Source organism: Gymnoscopelus microlampas (genome assembly GCF_963454915.1).
Source record: "Gymnoscopelus microlampas genome assembly, chromosome: 5".
Classification (NCBI taxonomy): domain Eukaryota; kingdom Metazoa; phylum Chordata; class Actinopteri; order Myctophiformes; family Myctophidae; genus Gymnoscopelus; species Gymnoscopelus microlampas.
The window spans coordinates 32,995,078-33,021,982 of NC_139942.1; the positions used below are offsets into that span (position 1 = coordinate 32,995,078).

At 43.2% G+C, this 26,905-nt stretch overlaps 1 protein-coding gene across 2 annotated transcripts in view; it reads right to left on the reverse strand.

The window, feature by feature from the left end:
• Positions 1–3,149: 3,149 nt before the first annotated feature.
• Positions 3,150–26,905, reverse strand: part of LOC311046417 (solute carrier family 22 member 23-like) — a 57,012-nt gene continuing 33,256 nt past the window's right edge. For both annotated transcript variants that reach the window (XM_084058705.1, XM_084058706.1), the window contains 7 exons: positions 20,972–21,140; positions 19,030–19,157; positions 16,415–16,517; positions 13,580–13,824; positions 10,808–10,840; positions 7,912–8,035; positions 3,150–5,165 (listed from right to left, as the gene is read on the reverse strand). In XM_084058705.1, coding sequence (XP_083914831.1) covers positions 3,500–5,165; positions 7,912–8,035; positions 10,808–10,840; positions 13,580–13,824; positions 16,415–16,517; positions 19,030–19,157; positions 20,972–21,140 — 2,468 coding nt within the window. In that variant the 3' untranslated portion in view covers positions 3,150–3,499. The remainder of the gene's footprint in view (positions 5,166–7,911; positions 8,036–10,807; positions 10,841–13,579; positions 13,825–16,414; positions 16,518–19,029; positions 19,158–20,971; positions 21,141–26,905) is intronic.

Below are 26,905 nucleotides of genomic sequence, written 5' to 3' on the forward strand. Positions count from 1 at the left end.
GTTAAAAGAAAAAAGAACATAGTGTATAATGGTACAATCCATGTTTTGTTTTTTACATTCATTCAAATCTCCCATTAACAGAGATTCTATGCCATACTATAGAAGCTCTGAGATGTTTACAGTGGGGAGTTGGTGGACTGGAGACTATTCCTAGTCAAGTTTAGAACTGTTTACCAGTCCATGTTGCAATCTACGGCATGATACAGCTGGTCTTAACTGACAATCACAAGTAATTAAATTTCATGTGGTTGTTTATTCTTATCCAAGGCATACCTAGTGCTCTACTGTAATCTATCACATGTATTAGTCACTTCTTTCTCTATGCCATCATTGGTGATCTGCCTTGCTGTGGGTTGCTCTCATTTGTATCATTTTGCGTCCCCAACTTATTTAAACTGAATGCTTACTAGATGCAAGACAGCTACACTGCTACAATGGCTGCAGAGTGTGGCATCGAGTCAAAAGAAAAGCATCCAACTGAAATCTGAATAGACACGGGTTGTATTGTGTCATTGTCTCTACACAGGAATTACATGGGCTTCAGCAACGCAAACGTCATTTCTCTGACATACACACAGACGGAGAGAGAGGAGCATTCAAGGACACGGGTAGTCAGACAAAATGTGTAGCTATCAATCACTGCAGGCAATATGCTCGCCTAAATGTGGATACTGGAGTGGTTAGACCTGTTCAATTAACACACTGTAAACACCTTATCTCATGAAGTGAAATTACGTATGTGTTGGTCTATTACAGAGGTCAATTTGACTATGTTGTCTTGTCTTTAAGGCAGACAAGCTCTAAATGGTCTGGCTTCACAGGATTAACAGAACATTGTGCTTTTGAGTATTGCCATGTGTTCTCACTCACACAAACATTCATTCGCATATTTCCATAGACGGCAATTGGCAATCCCATCCATTTTTTTTATAATTAGAGCCTCCATACTACCACCTATTTGAGCTGCATGGAAGTGATGGATAACAACGCCATTCACAGGAAAACCACCTAAAGCAGGTATGCTCGACCATCAGGCATCAAAGCATAGTGTAATATAGAACAGTGCATATGACTTGGAGATAAGACAGAACACATTTCTGTGAGTAAAGTACCTGTAAGACTCTTGACAACCACACAAGTGTACATGTAGACAGTGGGAACAACTGTGAACATCTGAGGACGTCCGCAACCACTGAATGATACTGCATTTCTCTTAGATGAGTGCTATTCCCTGGATGAATATCGTCACTGTCGGGCGGAAACCTTGTATCTCCAACTTCCAACTTTGTGTTTTTCCGTAAATTAGTGCCTTAGTTCGTCATATACGACAGTGTCGTGCAAACAAAGCGAAAATAGACGATCTCCAAGCTCACAACGCACAGCGATTGTAGATTGGCTTTTTTATGTTTTAAAGTGAAGTCTGTCTGTGGGATTTAGAAATATTGAACCAATGAAAAGTATTAAAAAGAGCTTGCGACTAAATAATAACCTCGCAGAATCCATTGGAACACATGTTCTTTTTCTCCATGTCCTTGAAAGTAACAGTTTTGGACATACAAGGTCTTTGCCCCACAGCGACAATATCTAACAATACGACACACTGTGAGCATGAGCTCTGTCACATTTGAAATGACAAGACATCATTCATTTGGCTCTACATTTCTACAGTACAGTAGTTTTGTATTATTATTATTATGAAAATTGCTGTAAACAGTGGCCTATCTGTAATCATAGCTCTTCCTCCGGATGAAAGGATATATATTACAATTACCTCCATTGCATCAAGTATGTAGCTACCATTGTCAAGTTAGTCACAGATCTTAGTCAAGTATAATGCTGTCCACAATTGGACATGGGCTTTGGAAGAAAAAGCTCCTCATGTATATATACACATTTCTTTTATATACTTATCAGAGACAATTTCCTTGAGCAAAAGTCCATGTTAATTTAATCATGTTAATATGTTAAGGTCTAAGATGAGAAATAAAGGAAGGATTGGACCTACATTTTCCACAAAATGTATAAAACTATTGCAGCTATTGAACATATTCACACAGTGGCCATTTTGCTCAAATGTCATACTCGGGGGGTGGGAACCCACCCACCAGAGAATGACGTAAGATAAAAACGGCCGCCGTGTGAATATTGCCAATTGCAAGGTAAACTTAGTTTTATGTGTAGATATGAATCATGGTATACAAAAAAAAAGAAGAAAAAAGAAAAACTATGTTCACTTTACATCGTGATTTGAAAAACACAATGGAGACTGGCAATGTTTAGATTGTTTGTGATGAAATGAAACATTCTGTCACCCATAGATCCATTTCAAAAATAGCTTGTGTCTTTTTAGGATAGTTACTATTTTGAACATCAGCTTGTTATATTGACAAGTTCACAAGATTTCTTTTCATGCTTTGTCTGCATCGCAAAGCATAAGGTGCCACGTTAACATTCACACAAACATTGTACGAATGTCTTATACCTTTATACAATAAGGGCACACCATGGAGGATTATGCTTAAAAACTCAAGCACAACGACAAAGTATGCATTTACTTACAATATTGCATTTACAAAAAACAATTGCATACCATAAATGTCATTGAAAGGAACATTTGGAAAAATAAAAGGCTGCTTCAGACCCACAAAATCTGGATCTGTCGCGTTCTCTCTAATCGCCATTCATGTACTCAGTCACATGTTAACAAATGCAACTCTACCAACTCATTTACAAACCATACTTTTAAAATGTTACTTTTTGTTATTACTTTTTTTGTCTTCTTCAAAAGACCAAATTGTATTTTTGAACTTTAGAATAAGCCCAATGTTATTGTACACATTTTGTATAGGACTAGGGTCTGCAAAATTATCCCCCTCGGGTTTAGCCTACTAATACTGTCTTTATTCTAAAATCATTTGATGTCATTAGATTACATTTCATTTGAGCCAAACTGTTTTGGTTTCATGTATACAAAAAGTGCTCCAATTCTTTTTAACTCATCAAAGACAAAACACTCCAAAACATTTCCTTTCATCAAGGTAAAGGTGGTATTTCTTCGCAACTATGTTGAATTCTTTTTTAGTTTTTGTGTCTTAGCATCATTGCATTTAACACCCACCTTGATGACACGACTCAGTGAACATGGGTACTTTTCTTTTTTTTACTCTGAAAAAATGACAAGACAGTGAACCTTGTTGATTTACATGAAGGTATTTCATAGGCTGGTGGATGTCTGATGACATTCAGCAGAGCAGAATTGACTTTCATACCGTCACAGACCAACCTCTGGCACTCTCCCACTTGCATCATCCTGTTCATTGGCTAATCGCAGTACAATGACTACTGAGAAACAAGCACCACTGTAAAACGTGTTTCTCCAAATGGCGGCAGTCTTCATTAAGTGCCTGTGGCCCCTGCAGGATAGTCAGTGCCCGTATGGGCTTTTTCCTGTCACAGGGTCCTCTGTCCTCTTTTTTTTGTTGCTTTTTGTCTTGCTGGATCATGACGACGTCACTCCGTTGACAATGTTTCTTTCTGTGATGGCACAGTCTGTGACGGGAGGGACACCAGAGTCTATAGGCGAGGAGACGGTGCAGTCCACTATGGAGGCGGGAGCCGCCTCTGAAGAATCACAGTCTGTGATGGCGCTCGATGCCGAGTCTATGGCGAGCGAAGTGGCGGAGTCCAGTGAGGGCTGAGCCACGTCTGTGACAGTCAGGGTGGCGGTGGCGTCCGGAGGGGACGCGTGCACGGTGTCCGTGACGGGGACAATGATCGGAGGTGGCGTAGCTGAGCCAACAGCGTCTATGGCAGAGGACGCAGACCGATCAACAGAGGGGGTCTGATCTGACTCGACGTGTGGAGGAGGAGGAGGAGAGGGTGGAGGAGGAGAGGGTGGTGGGAGGGGGGCAGGTTCTACATCCGGAGGAACAGGAGAGTCCCTTGGGGACGGGGGAGCATGGGGGACGGACTCATCTACTGATACAGAGTCGATCTGGATGGGAACGCCAGAGTCGGCACTGGCAGTGGGGGAGGAGGGGTCAGCGAGGAAGCCGCCATCTGACAACAGCGGGGGAGCTTCGGGGTCCCCGGCGATTGAAGCCGGGGAGGGAGGGGCCGGGGTCGGGGGGTGATGGTCTTGCGCAGGCGGAGTAACAGAGACCACCACGGCAGAGGGTGGTGCAGCGTTTACACACGGCGGCGCGGTCCTGTCCAAAACCGGAGCGGTGTCGATGATGTCATCGGCCCGGGGAGCGGGGCATTCCGGGGGATTGGGGGATTTCAGGGCAACGGGGGATTCCGGGGGAATCAGGGATTCCAGCGCGGAGCTGGGCCGGGGTTCTAAGACGGGAGTGGCAGGGAGCGACACGGAGGTAGGTTCGACACGAGGCTCCACCAGAGAGGTAGGCTGGGTTTCCATGGCAGGGCAGGAGGCGGTCGGCTGTTTTCCGGGTGAAGGAGCAGCATCTCTCGTCACGGGAACAGGAAGGTCAGTGGACGGCTCCATGGAACCCATGAGCGGCGTGGTGGAGTCCTCCTCCTCGGCACCGGGCAGCAGTGGGTGGACGACACACGGGGCCTTGTGTGAAGGAGTGGACAGCAGCAGGTGCTCTTTACTGGCCAGTATGATGCACCCTTTATCCAGGTTGGCAATGGCGATTACGGACGAGGGCGAAACCGAGCGACCGTTGAGATCCTTGGGCTCGGGGGACCTCTTGACGGGGTGGACCTCCAGCGAGGCGGGGACAGAGACGTCTATGACCGACGGGGCGGTCAGGTCGCACGCCGACGAGGCCGTGGAGTCCATGGTGCAGGCCACGGCGGCGGTGGGCGGCGGCGCGCCCTCGTGGAGCGGCGTGTCGTTCACCCGCGTGTAATCCATGGACCTGTTGCTCTCGGCCTGCGCCAGGAGGAGGAGCTGCTCCCCGGGCCTCCTGGTGAGGAGCTGGGGCTGGCGGATGTAGCTCTCGCCGTCCAACAGGGTCTCCGGGAGGGGCAGGTAGCGCGTCTCGGGCAGCAGCAGGATGCAGATGATGCAGATGAGGGTGCAGCAGGCGAAGATGACGTGGTGGAGGAAGTAGCCCTTCTGGTTGTGGAGCTCCATGATGGGGGCCGTCAGCATGCCGAAGCCGGCACTGGCCAGGACCAGGCCCAGACCACCGCCCCTAAAGGTAAGAAATACAACACAGTCAACTATCTGTTACAACCACGGCAGTCTGTGCTAACCCATTAAGACCTGAGGTTCCGATTCTACATGTCTCCTAAATCTCAACAGTATTCTGAAAAACGTATGTTTCTATATCAGTGGTGCTCAATCTTTTTCATGTCAAGGACCCCCAAAATGATATGTATTTGGCCGCGGACCCCCATCAAAATATTTTGCTCCAGGGACCCCCCAGAAGCAACGATTTGAGTTAAAAATGTTCGCTTTAAAAATATATATAGTCAAAGATTTGCAGACGTTTTCACGATTAAAAAAAAATAGCAGATCTACAAGCTCATAGCGCGGCACTCGGTGCCGCGCTATGAGCTTGTAGATCTGCTATTTTTGAATAGCTAAAAGTGTAAAATAATGCTTTTTTAGCTCAAATCTAAAAATGACACAGTTCCAGGTCTTAATGGGTTAACCCATTTAGACCTGAGGTTACGATTCTACAAATGTCTTCTAAATCCTAAAAACAGTTTTCTGAAAAACGTATGTTGCTATGTATATATATCAGTGGTGCTCAAACTTTTCCGTGTCAAGGACCACCCAAAGTGATATGTATTTGTCCGCCGACCCGCTATCTCAAAATATTTTGTTCCCGCAAACATTTGAGTCACGAACATTCCCGTTAGCGCCCACTGGCCTAGCGGTCGAGGCGCATACCACATAAACTGGTAATCCAGCTTGACAGTCGCGGGTTCAACTCCCGATCCCGACGACCTTTGCTGTCTGTCACCCCCCCATCTCTCTCCCCATTTCCTGTCAGCCTACTGTCCTATCAAATAAAGGCATAAAAGCCCCAAAATATATCTTTAAAAAATATATATATATTCAAATATTTGCACAAAATGTTCAAGATTTTGTAGAAATTTTGTAGGGAACGCAGCTTGTAGATCTGCTATTTTTGAACAGTCAAAGTATAAAACATGGATAAAGTGCTTACACAGATGCGTTCCCGGTTTGAATGTGTCATAAGTGGTCAGATGGGTGAGCCACGTGCATTTTCAGAGCATGGTTATTTTAACGATTAATCAATCGATTGTGTTCCGCCTTGGATCAATGGAAGTCTACGGTAGTATAGTTTAGGTTACTATTCATCTGTATCACAATGCAAACTAACTGTTCAAGGTTTTAACTCAATTCCTGCCAATCACGCATAAATGCGATCTATTAAATAGCGCACTTGGCCGCCAAGATCGCATAAATGCGTTCTATTGAAAAATTAAAAAATTAATATTATTATTTTTTTTTTTCAATTTGACCCAAAGACCAAGGAGATATGATTTTTCGAAGGAAAAGACTCCCATCCACTTCCTTGTTAACGTAAAACTTAAAAATGATGTATCTCGGCTCCTGAGTACTTTTTAAATTTCAATGAAAAATCTCTGGCAGACAACGGCAAAAAATCTGAAATAACTCTGGCAGGTGAAGTGTTAAAGAAAAAATACCATGACATTTTGTTTTGCATTAATTATTTTTATATTCACATTACACCATCAATAAAATCGTGTTTTTGCCAGTTATTTGGGGGCCCAGTTGCAATATCCTCACGGCCCACAGGTCGTTGCTGTACGCTCATATTGAGACACCGGTGCCATTTTATCCCACGGCAGCAGAGAGTGCTGCCGTACCACACAACACCCTCCATCGGGGCGCAGTTCCATTCCTCTCCTGTCATCTCTGCTGTTGACCACTAGAGAGGCCCTTGCAGGCACCGTGACAGCACAGTGCAGCACCTTACATAACTAAAGCATCATGACGAATCCAACGCTGTGTCATATAATGTCCAGAGGGGAGGGGCTGGGCTCATCTCATCTCATACGAGGTGCGGATGTGCTATTATTACGCAATAACATTGAACCCAGATGTGGCTTTTTCACGAGGTCAGTGATCTCACACATACCTAAAGTAGTAATGGACGGGTGGGTAGCTAATGCATCTGCAAGGACATGCATATAGCCATATCCAGTACATAATGTACATAGATACATACAGTACGTACAGCAGACACATACAATAGACCAGTGGTTCACAAACCTTTTCATGTCAAGGACCCCCAAAATGATGTTTTTTTTTGGCTGCGGACCTCCTGTCTCAAAAATGTTATATTTTTAGGATGTTTCAAAAATAGCAGATCTATAAGCTCATAGCGCGGCACTCGGTGCCGCGCTATGAGCTTGTAGATCTGCTATTTTTGAATAGCCAAACTATAAAATATGGTTTAAGCGGTTAAAATAATTGTGACACTATATTAACGCATTTTGCTGGGGACCCCCTGGTTCCCCCGGACCCCACTTTGGGAACCAATGCAATAGACAGACAGATACTTCATTGATCTCGAAGGAAATCCCAGTGTTCAGATAACTCAGAGCGTGCACAGTTACAGGTTATGTGGCCTACAGCTGGTTTCACTGTACTGTTGTGTAAATGAAACCTTCTTAAACCTGTCTATTGACTGAATGACCTCGATAAACTCCCAGCAATAAAAAAACTAGAGTTGTCACACTTATTTCTAGGGTTATAAATGTAGGATGATTTATGTCACACTAAAACGTGTAGCAGTGGATAGGGAACTGGTTTAGTCTTGTCTTTCACTGCTGCAATAAGGTCATTGTCTTGTTTTGATGAAGACATACGACATGATAACCCCCCCCACCCCCCCCGCTAGCATGGTTCAGTCTTATTGTTTGGGTGGGTGGACTCACCTGATGACAGTAGGGGTGATCTCTGCACAGAAGAAGATGCTCAGATTGCTGACCGCATGGGAGGAGAACATGCCAATGATGGAGAACGCAATGGAGAAGTTCCTATTCAGCGTTGGCATACGCTCTGCAGACAAAGCAAAAGAGACACACACACACACACACACACACACACACACACACACACACACACACACAGACCGGTTTTGGTTTACTGCACACTGTAGTGATTGTAAAGTGAATACCTTACTGCCTTATGGAATGTAAAATCACAGCAGTGTACATAATGTATGCTTTATGCCTGATTTATAGACTGTTGCGCATCGTGTCGTGCGCACACTAAATAGCTGATCTACAAAGCTCACAACACGTCTGGGCGCGACGCGTTGTGCAGCTTGTAGATCTGGCTTTAGTGAGTAACGCTTTTTAAAAGCACAACATGCTTCTAACTTATACCGTAGATGTTGAATTGTTGGTATAGTTTTGTTGAATTTTCAAGATCCTTACATTTGTTTTCCTATTTCTTTTTTTGTATTGATTGCAAAAAATGGAAATCACAGAATAAATGTTAGAAAAGGCCTGCATTAAGCCAAAATCATCACATATGAATATAACTGCATTTTTCTTTTCTTTTTTGCATGGGGGTTCACATCTCCCCTAACATCCCCTCCCCAATGAAGAAATGCCCCAGCCAACCAGTAGGGGTCACTAGTACAGCAACAAGGACATGAACCCCTCACCATCCCACCTGCCGCAGAGGCAGGCAGTGCTGCCATGAAATTGGCCTGGGGAGGACTCTGTGGTGGTGGTGGGCGGGTTTTGTACCTCTATGTCACCCAGATGCCCATGGCATGGGATTTTCCTACTTTATTAACCACTTGAACCCTATATAGTTAGTTGAGGTACTCACTGAGGTACTCTCCACTGTGTTTTATACATATTCTACCAGTTTAGTGGAAGGGGATTTTGAGATTTTACAGGGGATGACACTTGGAACCCCCCTAAATTAGAGCAATGGAAGGAGGCCATTGGTGGTACCATTTTCAAATTCTGATGGCAACTGATAGCTCAAGGTTTCATCTAGCAAAGTGGTCAAATAAAAGCTACATTGACGTTTCCCCCCAAAGGCTTTCCTCCAATCCAGCCATCTGATTCTGATGGATAATTTAGACTGACACGAGGCTCAAATTCCCATGGACGTCAATGAGACATGTTTAACCCTTAAAGACCGGGAACGCATCCGTGTGTCATTTTTAGATTTCTTTGGGCTATTCAAAAATAGCAGATCTACAAGCTCATAGCGCGGCACCGAGTGCCGCGCTATGAGCTTGTAGATCTTCTATTTTAGGAAAATCGTGAACATTTTTGAAAATCTTTGAATGTATATATATTTTTTAAGCGAACATTTGTAACTCAAATCTTTGCTTCTGGAGGATTCTACAAATGTCTTTTAAATCCTAACCATTTAAAAAAAAAACATCTCAAACATGTGAAGGACCCTCAAAATGATATGTATTTGGCCGCGGACCCCCGTCTCAAAATATGTTGTTCCAGGGACCCCCAGAAGCAAAGATTTGAGTTAAAGATGGTTCACTTGAAAAAAATGTATACAGTATATTCAAAGATTTGCCAATTTAAATCGAGATTTTTCAAAAATAGCAGATCTACAAGCTCATAGCACGGCACTCGGTGCCGTGCTATGAGCTTGTATATCTGCTATTTTTGAATAGCCAAAGTATGAAATAAGCTTTTAAGTGGTTACACGAAGATGTGTTCCCGGTCTTAATGGATTAAGTTGTCCTAAACAGGATCATATAGAAGACCAGCTTCTGTGACCACGCTGTAATCTCTAATCCCCTGTCTGTCTGACCACAGGACGGCTCATTCTGCTGCCCAGCGGGGGGATTACGTGGGAGTGAATGGAGAGATTTGATAAACTGATTGGAGCGGCAAAGGAAAACAGATGCCTGACAGAGGGGCTCCGTTCTCCTCCAACACAAAAGGCAGGAAATGAGTGAAGAGTGGGACTTTAATTACACCTGAGACTTCATTAGTTTCTCTCCACACAGACAAATCCTCAGTATCGGTTTAAACTCAGAAGAGTGTCCAAATGGAACCAAATGGACCCATGTGTACACTCAAGAGTTCAATTAAGAGCAGAGATGTTTGTGTACTAGTCCTGATGGATACAGAGGATAGATTGTTCATGTACACTTACAGAATATACAATCATAGATTATGTAAATTGTATATTTAGACCTGTTAATAGCTCATGCACCACATGCAAATCCTGGGCGCTTCCAAGTGCAGAGGGCCAAAGCAAGGATCCTAAAGCTAGACTCACACTAAAAAGATAATCGGGGTGATTTTGGGTCGGAAACAAACCCTCCCGAGTATCGGGCAACCCCGATAATCTGAATAGAATCCTGTAGTGTGTGATGCCTTGTTGTTTTTCTTGTAGTGTGTGCATGTTTAAGATTATCTGATGAGACAATCTTATGAGATTATCCTGTAGTGCGTGATGCTACCAGATTTCAAAATCATTTAAGATTTTTTTTAAATCCTTACTTATGAGCGCAGCTTTAATCTCCTTTTGGTTTGTGGTACCTTACTCCTAATCCCTTTGTGTTACTACCCGTTTACTCCTTTTTAACATTCTTGGTTGTATCGCTTTTTTGCTGTATGTGTCCTATAATGTTTCATACTGCTGCACTGCCATGACAACTGTATTTCCATCGTGGAAAAATCTATCTATAAATGGTTTACAGTGTGTAAAATAAAAATAAAAAAGTGGAGCAAGCATGATTGAATATTCACAATTTTCAAATTGACATAGGGGTGATTTTGACGTGGACTGAGCTAAGAACTGAATATAATACACACAAAGAGAGGGTCCTACCTATTTTCAGGTGGGTGCTGTATTTCCCCAGCACTGGGGATGAATGAATGAGAGAGAAAAATACAATGGATTAGTCATAGTCACCTAGGAAGAAAACAATGTATAATACCACCAAATAGTCACAACAGAAGCTGAACTAATAGGTTAAAAAAACATCAAAAGAGCACACAAAAACATGCGCGCGCACACACACACACACACACACACACACACACACACACACACACACACACACACACACACACACACACACACACACACACACACACACACACACACACACACACACACACACACACACACACACACACACACACACACACCTTTTCAACACAGTAAGCAAACCACTTCAAAGAGAACATGAAAACACACAAGCGTAACCTTCATGTGTAAACTCTTGTTAAACATTAAGAGTGACTTCATTCATAGGTGAATGGAATGGCTTGTAGTGTACCATTCTGATGATCTTGAATTGCCTTCCTACACATTGACAGCAAGGCGGCGTGTAATCACATAATTACGTAAAAGCCTTTAAAAGCTGCCGTTGTAAAACAACTGTAAAAAGGCACTGCAATTCTGACCCTTGTTTCATGGCAATCAACAATGGGGTTTTTAAGCACTCGCTGTGTCCATTTAACTCTGAACGTGTACAAATGGAACCGTGAGGGTCCATTTGGTTCCATTTGTGGGTCCATTTGGTTCCATTTGTACACTCTCAGAGTTAAATTACACGCTCTGTGTATCAAATGACACGCTCAGAGCAGTGGTGTAAAGTAACTAAGTACATTTACTCAAGTACTGTACTTAAGTACAGTTTTGAGGTACTTTTACTTTACTGGAGTATTTCCAATTGTCTACACTTTTACTTCCACTCCACTACATCTCAGAGGCAAATATTACTTTTAATAGTAGTACTTTTACGCCACTACAATTATTTGAAAACTTTAGTTACTAGTTACTTTGCAGATATAAATTATTACATTATAAACATACATTAACCACTTTAGCCTTATTTTAGGTTATTAGAAAATAGCAGATCTACGAGCTTACAACGAGTCGCATCGCGGCGCGTTGTGAGCTTGTAGATCAGCTATTTTCAAACATTTTAGTACTTTTACTTTTGCTACTTTAAGTACTTTAGTCCTTCTACATTGCAGTATTGATACTTTTACTTGAGTAAAACACTTGAGTACTTTTTCCACCACTGGTTCAGAGTAGAATGAACACTCTGGACTTTACAGTGTAATGTTGGCATAGTGTAGGGTCAAGTCACTGGAATGAATGTGGGTGTTTGGAGCTGCTCTGTGGGAGAGAGACATTGGACTCAAACGCGGGTGAAGACACTTCTCTAATCTAAGGACTGATATGAGGGTCACATAATAATATAATGTGCTCATTCATGCCATGCATGGAGGTCAAATTTGGCCCTCGGTATTATAGAACACAAGAAGCCTGTTTGTGTTTGCACGTGTTGCGCGTAGGCCTTGTCACAACTATTACATAATCGCCTGATCCCTACAGCTAATCGCAATTATTTTTGCTTAAATCGTTAGAATGGTTTCCTTTCATCTGTGTGAAAACAGCTGGATCAAATGAACAGAAATCATGTCACGTTTCTATTCATCTGTGAGAAAACAGATGGATGAAATTAATAGCAATGTTGTGTTTCCATGTCGCTGTCCACGCTCCTAGCGTCCCTACTTTGGGCATTTTACAGCAAAAGTTTTTACAAGCTCACAATACATCATGATGCAACACTTTGTGGGCTTGTAGAACTATTTTAAATATTTTATTTGGGATATTGTCACCAGTCACTTCATTGTATATTTCAGTAATACCCTTTGTATATTTAAGTTATTTGTCACATCTGCCCTGTGCAATATTTGTTTACAAAGCCAACAGGCAAACAGAAATGTAATTTTTATCTATATGTTCTCAATGTTTGAATGTCAAAAGCACAATAAAAAATCCGTAATTGCAATTATTCGTATGACAATTAATCGTCAATTAAAATGAACATGACAGCTAGGGATGGGACAATATGGAAATTACATGTCACGATTGTTGTGGCAAAAATAATTGTGATTAACAATATTATCGTGATCATCAAAATATGCTTAAAACGCCACTTTTGTTAACCACTTGAACCCCCCAGCATCCCTATTCTGGTGGGGAACGTTCCCCGAAAATAGCCGATCTACGAGCTCACAACGCGTTGCGTAGCTTGTAGATCTGCTATTTTTGGCAAATCGATTTGTGTAGAGTGAAATAAGAGCGTACCAAGATGTTCTCTTTACAGGTACGTTTTATCAAGCATAGAGGGTTTAAGAAGTGGTACTGAATTTGCAGCTAAATTTAAATCTCAGCGATACGATCATTGTGAGTGTTTTTCTATCACGTCGATAGGGGGTACTGTACTTAAGTAAAATGTTGAGGTATTTGTACTTTACTTTAGTATTTCCAATTTCCTGAGATATTATAAAACATACTTAGCCCTATTTTATACATAGGCTATTTGAAAATAGCCGATCTACAAGCTCACAACGCGTCGCATCGCGACGCGTTGTGAGCTTGTAGATCTGCTATTTTCAAATATTTTAGTACTTTTACTTTTGGTACTTTAAGTATATTTTGATGCCAATACTTTTGTACTTTTACTCAAGTACATTTGTAATTCTGGACTTTTACTTGTAACGGAGTACCGTACTTCTAAATTGCAGTATTGATACTTTTACTTAAGTAAAACATTCGAGTACTTTTCCCACCACTCACAATTGAGGAGGCCCAGCTGCAGCAGCGATGCCAGCGCCGTGATGATCATGAACATGAGCAGACCCCCCCGCCGGCCCATCAGGCCCACCGCCGGACACAGGGCCAGCAGGGAGGCCACGCCGATGCCCGCCATGGTGTAGTAGTCGGCGTAGAAGTTACTGAACATGGTGTTGGTCGTCTCGGCCTCCTCCTCCAGGTCCATCATGCTGCGAGCGAAACAGTGGTGGATCCCATAGCCAGTCAGCCTGCGCGCGCGCACACGCACACGCACACACACACGCACACACACACACACACACAGAGAGAAAGAGAGAATAAGTATGGTTGGGGAGAATGCAGAAAAGAGTCCGAACAAGTGACTGAACAATGCCATGTAAACAACTTAACCCATTAAGACCTGGAACTGTGTCATTTTTAGATTGAGCTAAAAAGCATTATTTTACACTTTGGGCTATTCAAAAATAGCAGATCTACAAGCTCATAGCGCGGCACCGAGTGCCGCGCTACGAGCTTGTAGATCTGCTATTTTTGAAAATGTGTGAAAATGTGTGCAAATCTTTGAATATATATATTTTTAAAGCGAACATTTTTTAACTCAAATCTTTGCTTCTGGGACCCCCTGGAACAAAATATTTTGATGGGGGTCCGCGGCCAAATACATATAATTTTGGGGGTCCTTGACATGAAAAAGATTGAGCACCACTGATATAGAAACATACGTTTTTCAGAGTACTGTTGGAATTTAGGAGACATGTAGAATCGGCTTCAGGTCTCAATGGGTTAAAACAAAGCAACTGCACTGTATAATAACAGTAATCATACAGTGCAATAGGGCAGTGGTTCTCAAACAGTGGTCCGCCGACCACTTGAGGGGGTTCCAGGTGGTCCCCAGCTAAATGATGGAAGAGTAGGTAACCAAATAGACCCTTATAGATCTTTAACTCTTGAGAGCGTAAAATGAAACCAAATGGACCCTTATGGCCCATAAGGGTCCATTTGGTTTCATTTTACGCTCTCAAGAGTTAAATTATTGTTAAACATCTGCATTACTTAAATAAATAAAGTTATTTTAATCAACGTTTGCCAGTTATCTCTCCTATGGTACCACATCAATACAGCATGTGAACAAAATCGTATCGACAACAAAATATTGTAAGTCTAAGAGGCTAAATCTCATCAAATGGTGGTCCGTGGCTCAAAAATGCAGAATAAATACTAGACCTTGATATGAAAAGGGTTGAAAACCACTGCAATAGGGCAATCGGCTATGTCCTCTGAAAGCTAAATAGTTACATCCGCTCACCTCATAAAAGGACTCTGACAAGACAGCACACACACACACACACACACACACACACACACACACACACACACACACACACACACACACACACACACACACACACACACACACACACACACACACACACACACACACACACACACACACACACACACACACACACACACACACACAAAGAGAGAATAAGTATGGTTGGGGAGAATGCAGAAAAGAGTAACACAACAGAATAACGATATGAAATGTGACAGCGAGGCAGAGGAGGGTACACACAGTGACAATCCCACGTGTCATTAAGGTGAATGATTTGGACTGTGTATGTCACAGGGGATGTAGAGGAAAAAATGGGGCGTGGGAAGGGAAGGGAGAGGGAAATGTGAAGGAGAACAGTGAGAGAAGGATGAGGGGGAGGGGGGGGGGGAGAAAGGATAATGCCAAAGAAAAAGATGAGCAAGAACAAGAGAGAAAGAATGCAAGAGAAAAAGAAGAAGAAGAGGGATACGAGATGAAGGATGAAGATATACAGTACCGTAGGTGGGAACAGAAGAGAGGAGAAATTCTATGTTTATCTCTTTGTTTTCATCCGTCCCTTTAGACACACGCTCACGCACGCTCACACACACACACACACACACACACACACACACACACACACACACACACACACACACACACACACACACACACACACACACACACACACACACACACACACACACACACACACACACACACACACACACACACACACACACACACACACAATCTACTGTTTCACGAGGACAAAGCTCATGTATAATTCATGGCGAGTTAGGGAGTCAGGGACACCATGCACTGAGGCAGAGTCAACATTGTGCCCTGTGGAGCTAAGGATGAGGTCTAGAGGAGAGGAGAGGAGAGGAGAGGAGAGGAGAGGAGAGGCTTCAGATAAGTGGGGAGAGAAACAGCCATATGGACAGACAGACAGACAGACAGACAGACAGACAGACAGACAGACAGACAGCTGCTGGATAGAAGTGGACAGGTTCTACTGATCAATAGAGCAGGGGTCTTCAACAGGGGGTCCTCAGAGCTACTATAGGGGGTCCGCCAAATCTTTGTGTGATATGATTTCGTTTTTTTTTACATTACCCAGTGCCACTTGAACCCTACAATTCCTTTTCTGAGGGGAACATCAGCCGAAAATAGCAGATCTAGATCGGCTATTTTTGGCAAAGAGGCTATAGGTGTAGAGGGAAAAAAAAGAGCAGACTAAGTAAAAAAAAATCTGAAACACAATTTTATACAATATGGAGGGGGTCCCTGCTTGAACTGCTTCATCTCTTTCTCAGCTAGTGTCACTCAGATAGTGTCATCTTGACTTGCACAGAAAAAAAACATACACATCTGACTGTCACTTCCTTGGCACACACCCACACCCACACATACATAACTGCACAAACACACACACACACACACACACACGTCCCAAAGACCACGGCATGGTGTAAAACACATCACACCGAGAGGTTCACGCGCATACATGTCCTACTCACGAGTTGACGCAGAGCACGACGATGTTCTTCCACAGGTTCCTCGTCCCCACCATTTTCACTATGCAGGTCTTTTTGGGTTTCTTCTGAAGGCTCCTCTGCAGCTCTGCAGAAAGATGAACAGACAACAACAAAAGACGTCACTGTCCGCCTACACACGTTGACTCATCTCTTCAGCCAGGAAGGGAAAAGGAAGTCCTCGAGATGATGATGTATGGAATGACAGGTGCAACAACATCCGGGGAAGAAGAAGAGGCCAGCCGGTATGTGTGAGGAGTGATGGAACAATGAATAGAGGGAAGAATGTGCTGTCAGGACAACGCCCCGAAACTGCGGGTGACACAGGAGAATGAGGTGTCTTGGCTGTTTTTTGGTGCGAAAGCGGGTTGCCGGGGAAACCAAACCCCTGCATTCTGGATGCTGGATCCAGAAATGTGTGCCTGCCATCCCCCATCACCGCATGACATTTTCTCCTCTTGCCATATACCGGTGGTATTATTTCTGACGATTCGGGCCAAGGAAAAATACAGACCGTATCAGACTAATCCTCCCAAAGGCCGTTTTAATAATTCAAGACACTTTCTAGAGCTTACATCCACACTCGCCGTGTACACTGTGGGCTGTTTTCCTTTATCTACTTTGACACCGTTATGTGCAGATGAATCACTATTCTGTTCATTCAGTACTCACAGTACAGAACAACACAGTGTGTGTGTGTGTGTGTGTGTGTGTGTGTGTGTGTGTGTGTGTGTGTGTGTGTGTGTGTGTGTGTGTGTGTGTGTGTGTGAAGCTATTTTCATCAAGTAATTTCACTTAAAGGCTTGGCGACAGCCAGCTACTGTATTAAGGAGGAGAGGGCAAATAAAATGTTCAAGGCAACGCAGTTTTCTAAAACGCTACATCAGCACAGAGACACCGGGTGCTTGGAAATCAGCATATGCACTGCTGATTTACGCACAGGTGTTGTGGCTGAACAATGCCAATGTAAACAACTTAAAACAAAGCAACTGCACTGTATAATAACAGTAATCATACAGTGCAATAGGGCAGTGGTTCTCAAACAGTGGTCCTTGAGGGGGTTCCAGGTGGTCCCCAGCTAAATGACGGAAGAGTTGGTAACCAAATGGACCCTTATGGATCTTTAACGGGTCCGTTTCACGCTCTCAAGAGTTAAATTATTGTTACACATCTGCATTACTTAATTAAAGAATTGTTATTTTGATCAACGTTTGCCTGTTATCTCTCATATGGCACCACATCAATACAGCATGGAATTATGGACAAAATCGTAAGTCTTGGGGTCTAAGGGTTTAAATCTCATCAAATGGTGGTCCGTGGCTCAAAAATGCAGAATAAATAATGGACCTTGATATGAAGAGGGTTGAAAACCACTGCAATAGGGCAATCGGCTATGTCCTCTGAGAACAAAACAGTTATATCCGCTCTCCTCATAAAAAGACTCTGACAAGACAAACAACTTGACCAGAGGAAATCACTTTAATGGTTTTGATAACCGTTTCTCAACATCGGATCTCCGTGATCCCCAGGGGTTCAAATGGACCCATATGGGTCTGTAAATCTGAGAGTGTACAAACGGGAACCAAATGGACCTGTTAGGGTCCATTCGGGTCCATTTGTACACTCTCAAGCACTGAATATGTTACAGTGTAGATTGGGGTCCCAGGGATTAAGAATAAATTGTACGCCAATCAAAGTGGGGGAGCCTTTTTTATTGTTACATTTATGTATGTTTATGACAAAATAAATTGTTGCAAGATTTGTATGTTACATTTGTATGTATACAATATAAATAAAAAAACTGTTAAAGGAAAGTGGGGGAGCCTTGAAATGAAATGAGAACCACTGGCTTTGATGACTGCAACTCTGAATCCATGTGGTGGACTCATGTTCTGCTGTCTGTAAACAATGTCTCTGTGCACTCCATCCACTCACGGTAATAATGACAAATGACTGGCCCAAGGGTCACAGGCTTACCACCCACCACTCCCTCAGGAGTTATGCTGGGAACCCACCAAGAAAAAGCGTCGCTCACGCGCTTTATTGTGCACGGAGGTTTGTGTGCGACTGTTCTCGCTAAACCAGGCCACAGCAAGACGTCTGGTCAATGCAAATAGTTTTTTTGTTGCCCGGGGCGGAAAAATAAATCTTCATGTGAGCGAGTGGAGTGTCCACGCACACTAAAGTTCATAGAACTTAACTACCTCTAGGAAATGACATTACACCGATGCAAATTGCACTGCGTTCATTTGCATCGGTGTAGTGCATTCAGCTTAGTTTTACACAACACATGTTTAGATTCATTACTGCCTTTATTTGCTTCAAGTATTGTAGTCTCCATTTCTCCAAAATGTTCTTTTCTATTTTCAGTGCATTTGGCAAACACAATTTATTTGCGGTTGCAATGACAATTAAAGAACAGCAAATTTATTAAATTAATTGTAAAATGAATATACACCAGACAGGCACAAAATGAACAAATGTGTATACATGCTGTATTAAAAGGAAAGTAATGTAAAAATGATAATAGGCAATGACTACCCACAACATATTGGTTATAACATAATGTTTAGATGTGACAATCTGTGTGCTTCCATTACCTGTAAGGATCTGATCATTGTCCACATCCACGTTGGCCTGGTTTTTCTTTGCGATGTAGCCCATGATCCATTTGGAGCGGCAGTACTGCTGTGTGGCCAACAGCCACCGCAGTGACTCAGGGAAGATCCTGAGAAGATGACAGAAGACATCTTTGTTAACCACTTGAACCCTCAACACTTAGTACACTGTGCCCGAGTTGGCTCTGTACTTGGACCGCTTTTTCCCCCGTATACACCAAATCTCTTCGCCAAAAATAGCCTTGTAGATCGGCTATTTTTGGCTAACGTTCCCTACGGAATATGGAAGCTGGGGGTTCAAGTAAGTGGTTAATAAGAAATGGACACTTGAGTCTAAATTAAATGACTCCTTGCTTTCATCACAGACGTGAAACGGGAGCCCGGCTCAAATCTCCCTACATCATCTGAAAAGGATCCCTCACTTTGTGTAAAAGCTAATACTGTTTTTAGTCTCCCCTAAGTGCATTGCGTCAGCAATATTGTACCTGACAGGGGGCCCTGAAATAGTTTTGATTTCTTCTGAATGGAGAGCACTTTTGTTGTCCAGATGCATCACGGACATGCTTTGCGATACTACTAGCATGGCAGGAAATAAATCCCTGCTGCCTGCCTGCGTGGCTGTAGTGGACTATATTAGCGTAATGTGTGTCATGGCAGGGTAAATGGAGGTTAATAAATGAGTGTTTAGTGCTTGAATCTTACCAAAATAGACCGCTGTAATAGTAGAGGTCATTGGAGACGACTTAACGATAAGGTATTAAACCTATTACTGCTGGGAATACGCTGCTGGAAATGCCCTTGTGGAGCCTGACTTTCTGCTAACACTTACTGTAGCTACTGTATAACGTTGCTGCATGGCGGAAACCTTGTAAAAACGTTACTTTTCAGGTAATGGAGAAAATAACCTGTGTTCTAATGGATTAAATGTAACTTTTTGGATGGATACATGGATACATATGGATACATATGCAACTACATATGCACAACATCTCTGTGTGCGTATCTGCGTGTCTGTCCTTCGTGCATCTCCGGAACCGTCCAACCGATCGACTTCAAACTCGGTGTGCATGTTGCAGAGAACCCGGGAGAGTCGGCCAAAAAAAATACATAATATAGGCAAATCCCCACATAAGGTCGGATCAGTGTTTGGGATATCCATTTAGCATAAAAGGGACACAGACAGACAGACAGATACAAAGGGTTTCGGACAACGGGCACAACGGGTATTGCTTAACCAGAGGGGCATGCGTTCCCAACAGGCATCATTGGCCTAGTTTATAAACCCCACAGGCAGACCTAACCACTTTCAAACTGCCATCCCTATTTTGGGCATGTCTTTATATGCTAAATGTTTCAAAGAAATTCACTGAATCCTGCTACTATAAAATGAGGAAATCTGTTCTTCCTTCCTTCTGTGTCCTCATTCATGCGATCTGAACTTGCACATGGGCATTGACCATTGGCATATAAAGAGGGTGAGGAAGCCGAGAATTTCTCACACAATTAACATTCTGTGGGTGGAAATGCCCTCAGTGGGTTGACCTACAGTATTGGTCAATAGTACATGAGCATGGATGGACCATTGGCATATGCAGGGAGTGAGAAAGCCAATTCTTCACTTTTACCAAATGTAAACTTTACTAGCATTTCTGACGGAGTGACTCACGGGAGCAGTGCCATAATTAATTGATCGCCAGGTGTGAGGCAGTGTGCACAAGAAGTGTGGCACTGATCGGTTCAGCAGTTTGCGAGATTAGCTCCAGACAAACAAGACAGACACGCACAGATGGACAGACCCTCTTATAGCCTCTAGGCTCTTACAGAGACACGCTGTAAAAAAAAAATGGGGGCTTTAAAATGTTAAAATATTTATGGGAAGCCATTATATGAGTGTGTGTGGCAGACAGGATCCCTTTCCCCTCACCAGATGTAGGAGAGCATCAGCAGCAGTGGGCAGATGATGACAGCCTGCAGAACCTGCCAGTCACGGCAGAGGTACGCCACGCCTGGCATCGCCAGCTGCCCGCCCAAGACCACAAAGCTGGCCACCATGGTCATGGAGAAACGCCATACCGGAAGACACAGCTCGATTCCTGGCAGAAAGAACAAAACAAGGCAGAGGGTAAAAAGGTCAGTGGGTCATCATGTCATGGTTATTCTATAAAAAAGGACAAAAAAGTGATTGAGTTCATGATGAAAAAACACAGGCTTCATAAGCTTTCAATGAAGAGCATGTCATCATCATTCACTAACAGTTTCTTCTAAAATAAGCGTTGTGAATAAAACGTCAGATCTAGCACTCTACAGCTAATAGAGACAGCCAACTGTCCTGGAGAATAGTCTTCAATAGTATGAAATTAAACGTGGGGGATTTAATGGTACTAGCCTTTTTCCCAAAACATGACCTCATCTTTCAATTAAGCAGACGCACACAATGTGGGTCAACAATAAACATGGCACACACTCAAAACGTTATTCACATTTAAGACGGAATTCAGAAGAATCAGAGATAAATCTGTGTCTATAGTTGTTATTCAGTGCAGCAAGGCAGTGGGCTTCTGGGGCGTTGAAGTAGAAAGAGGTTCCTTGTACTCATTCCTCCTCTATCAGAATGGCACCGATTCATTCAGCCGGTGATTAGCATGCACGCCACGCTGGCTGGCAGCAACCAGAGCCACTTCAGCCCTTTAAGCCTAGTTCAGATACTTCAGACCAAAGTTGCGCGACAAGACAAAACGCGTTCTATGCTCGATTTGTACTTTTTTGGTAAGACGATGTTGTGTACCGAAAATAGGCGACTTACAAGCTCATCGCAGCATACACAAGCGTTGTGAGCTTGTAGATGGACTGTTTTCGTCATGCAATACCGTCATGCGACTTAGCATAAATTAAGCATGAGCATGTTGCGAAGGAGAATAGCAATGGTCTGAATCTGCAACGCAGGGAGCGTGAACTCCATGCATCCATCTTTGGATTGAACTGCAGAAGCGTAACGCTACCGCAAGTTAACCCCTTAAGACCTGAAGCCGATTCTACAAATGTCTTCTAAATCCTAACAGTATTCTGAAAAAAACGTATGTTTCTATATCAGTGGTGCTCAAACTTTTTCATGTCAAGGACCCCCAAAATTATATGTATTTGGCCGCCGACCCCTATCTCCAAATATTTTGTTCCAGGGGGTCCCAGAAGCAAAGATTTGAGTTACAAATGTTCGCCTTAAAACAATATATATTCCAAGATTTGCACACATTTTCACGATTTCTCAAAAATGGCAGATCTACAAGCTCGTAGCGCAGCCGCGCTACGAGCTTGTATATCTGCTATTTTTGAATAGCCAAAGTGTAAAATAATGCCTTTTAGCTCAAACCAAAAAGTGACTCAGATGCGTCCCAGGTCTCAACGGGTTAACACTGGCATTCTTGCCGTTGCCTGCCCTACTTCATTCATCCCTCTATCCTCACACATCACTTTCTATTTTTTGGGGTCTGGGTCCTTTTTCTGCAGCCGAGGCACGCGGCCCAGTCTCCCAGATGGGCCTTTCAAGGTGACAGGACCGGAATAATACAGTGGGTGTCGGCTAGCTCTGTTTCATTCCAGAGGAAAAGCCTGGAATTTCAATTAGGACTTGCCCCCCTCCTGAGGACATGAATAATGCCCTCTGTTCACAGACACTATCGCAGCTGGAATGACAAAGCCAATGAGCAGAGAGTAGGGGGCAATGGGAGCGAGGGCCTGCTGGGATTGAACCAGCTAACCTCAAGCCTCCATCATGAGAGATGAACTCATGGATCACTGGTTGTGTGGACTACATGGGGTTCTGGATTTCTTCAGCCACGCATGAGATGTCATGTGTACTGAACAGGTCAGGTTTGCCCGCACAGTATGTCCCGGGTACTTGCAGACTGGGTAAAATAATGCTGACACGCACACACACACACACACACGCACACACACACACACACACACACACACATGTACCTTACTTGGGTATTTCCAATTTCCAATACTTTTACTTCTACTCCACTACATCTCAGAGACAAGTATTGTACTTTTACTCCACTACAATTATTTGATAACTTCAGTTACTAGTTACTAGTTCAGATATGAATTATGATATTATGAAACATACATTAACCACGTTAGCCCTATTTTATACCTAGGCTATTTGAAAATAGCAGATCTACAAGCTCACAACGCGTCGCATGGCGACGCGTTGTGAGCTTGTAGATCTGCTATTTTCAAACATTTTAGTACTTTTACTTTTGGTACTTTAACTACATTTTGACACCAATACTTTTGCGCTATAACTCAAGTACATTTTGAATTCCGGACTTTTACTTGTGACGGAGTACTTCTACATTGCAGTATTGATACGTTTACTTAAGTTAAACATTCGAGTACACACACACACACACACACACACACAGAATAAATGGTGCAAATTCACATACATCTTGTGACATAAATGACGTATGACATAACATCGTAAGCACACATCGCCCTTTCAAGAATACAATACATATACTGTAAACATTAACTGTGGATGGAATCTACAGTAGTAGCAGAGGTTTTGTGGCGTTGAGCGCCTTACCCCTGCTTACCCTAATCCTCCACATCCCACTAAACCAACACTCCGACCCACAATGCCTCGCAGTAACACACATATCCACCCGTAAAACCATCTGATGTCACCCATAAAGGCAAGCACTCACCCAGGGTACTAGCCCCAAAGCCCAGTGGGTGACATAGCGGTGCTATTTAACCACATTAACCCTGGCATGACATCCATACATTTGGCATGTCATTAAAGTGGGGAATGTCATTATAGACACAAAAAAATATATTTCCCCCCCAAAAAATATTACATTTCAGAACGTTCCAACATAGCAAACATATGCTTGTAGGTCTGCTATTTTCTTTATTTGTTGTACAACGAAGTACATACTGTACTGTAGGCCGGGCTTCATTGGTTAAAGGTTAACAAAGAGGAAGTATTTTATTGGAAGTTCCAAGTTCCAATAAAATACCTATTATCGTGTGCACACACACACACACTGGTTGGGGGGGGGGGGGGACATGACATCATCAAAGTATGAGCCAATAGCCAATTAATAACCGTGATAATCTCCAAAGAGGATTTAACTGGTTTGCTGACTTTGCCAAAACAACTGTGTGATTCACACACAGACAGACCCCCTCTCTGGTACAAGTCTCACCAGTACACTAGCCTTGTGTCAAGTACAGAATGTTCAGTGAAGGAGGCCCATTGTTGTAAGAGTGAAACAACTGGCTTGATCACTTCACCAGGGGCCCTCAGAGGGGCCACACTGCCTGTCCCCCTGCAGCTAATGCCACGACCTTTTCCTGGTCACATGTGCTCCTCACGACCCCTGGCCCATGATATCACACACACACACTCTGATCCTGGCCACTGGGTTTGTGTGTCAAATTCCCACTCGCTAATTCTCGTTATCCTCCAGAGCCCATTCTAACAGGAACAAATGACATAAAATGTCATTGACTGGGATGGCGTTTCCGACACTCTTTGATTTGTAAATCTGTATATTACATAGATATACAGTGTACATTCTGTAGATAGATACATACACGGCTGTCACGATTACAAATTTAAGCTGACGATTAATTGTCACTCAAATAATTGCGATTAACGATTTCATTGTGTGTTTGGCCATTGAACATTGGATCATATGAAGCCTTTTAGGCTTCATGATCAAAAATTGCACAGGGCAGATATGACAAGGTAAGACATTATTGACATATTAAAAAAATATACATGTAAACGCGTGACGCGTTGTAATCTTGTAGATCAGCTATTTCTGCTGGCTTCTGTAGGCTACAGCTGTGAATGGCTGTGTTGGAAAAGTAACAAGTGAGTAACTTGTAGGAGGACTAGCGCTGATCAGACCAACTATTTTGAGCAGGCTCATGAAACCGTCATTTTCAAATGCCATTTAGGCCGAGAGCCACAGCTGTTCTGTTGCACTCCTCACGTTGGGACGGACCCCTCGCTGTTTGACTCGCGTCCACGGAGTGGACAATGTGTGCGTGTCAGTAATGTGCATGTGTTTGCGTGCCTGTGTGTGCTCCTATGGACTTTTGAGATAAGCCCACAATCATTCATCAATGTCTTATCGCACAAAAACAAACATGGCCAATTAGTCATATAGTTCTAACGGTTCTTTGATCTATCGTGGACTGATGGACAAACGTGCAGCAGCAGCCGTCAACATCTGACCAAAAACAGCTCAAAAAGGGTTTCACAATCATTTGAGGATGTAAAAGCATGAGATGTGTCTGTGTTGAACACACAGAGCCAGACTATATCAGCTCTATACAGCAGGTCCCCAATGGGAACATGGTGACTGATAAAAGGTTCCCACTCTCAGACAATAAACGAGTCCGTCTCTCACACACACACACACACACACACACACACACACACAAACTGAAGCACAGTGTCATCAGAACTGATTCCATATAAGCATGGTGCTTCATTATTTCCATCATTTACAGAGGCAATTTGCAGTGATTTTACACACTAATTTTGTCAACCCATTAAGACCTGGGACGCATCTGTGTCATTTTTTGATTTGAGCTAAAAAAGCATTATTTTACACTTTGGCTATTCAAAAATAGCAGATATACAAGCTCATAGCGCGGCACCGAGTGCCGCGCTATGAGCTTGTATATCTGCTATTTTTGAAAAATCGTGAAAATGTGTGCAAATCTTTGAATATATATATATTTTCAAAGCGAAAATTTGTAACTCAAATCTGTGCTTCTGGGGGTCCCTGGAACAAAATATTTTGAGATGGGGGTCCGCGGCCAAATACATGTACATTTTGGGGTCCTTGACATGAAAAAGTTAGAAAACCACTGACATAGCAACATACGTTTTTTTCAAAAAACTGTTAGGATTTAGAAGACATTTTGTAGAATCGGAACCTCAGGCCTTAATGGGTTAATCAATGGACTTCACTCGGTCATCCGTTTGCCGGAGGGAGGGATTCCCCTTTGGATGGAGCGGTAGCCGTTTGATTTCCCACTCGGGAAAACCCACGCTCGGATCCAGGTGCGTTATAACAGCTTATTACACGGCTTGGTTGAATGCTTGATTCTGATTGGTCAATCAACTGAATTCAGCGGTGTGTCATTTCTGGATAATGACCGCTGAGCTCAATAACAGACCTCTGTCTAATCCATCAAGACCGGGAACGCATTCCGTGTCATTTTAAGATGTATTTGGCTATTCAAAAATGAGCAGATCTACAAGCTCATGCAACACTATGAGCTTGTAGATCTACTATTTTTGTAAAATCGTGTTTTGTGCATTTGTGGGGAGTGACACGCAGCAAAGGTCGTCGGGAAGTTGGGAACGGGATTCGAACCCACGACACGTCATTGCAGCCTAGGGTGCCTGGCCCGCCACGCTTTGGTCCAGGCCTCCCAAGGCCTTCAAGCGAGAACAAGACAATGCAAGTAAACCGAAAATTGATTCCATTCGATCAACGCTTCCTGTTGTTTTCCGAGGCGGATCCCTCCTCGTCGGTGATTTAAATCACCCTGTCAGGGATTCTTTCACAACAATGACTGGCTCGCCGTCAATTTTCCCTCGCATGTCATTCGGTCATTCTGTGTAGGTCATACTTCCTATAGGGGGTTTCAAAATGGACTCTTAGAACTCCGAGGCCTCCCTCACACGGTTAAAACAAGTGTTTTGTCGCTGCCTTATGCCTTACGTGAGGCATAAGGCCATTTCAATTCATTCCCTATGGAAGTCACATGGTTTGATAAAACTGACTTGCCTTGGGGGGGGGGGGGGGTAGAGCGATAGAGC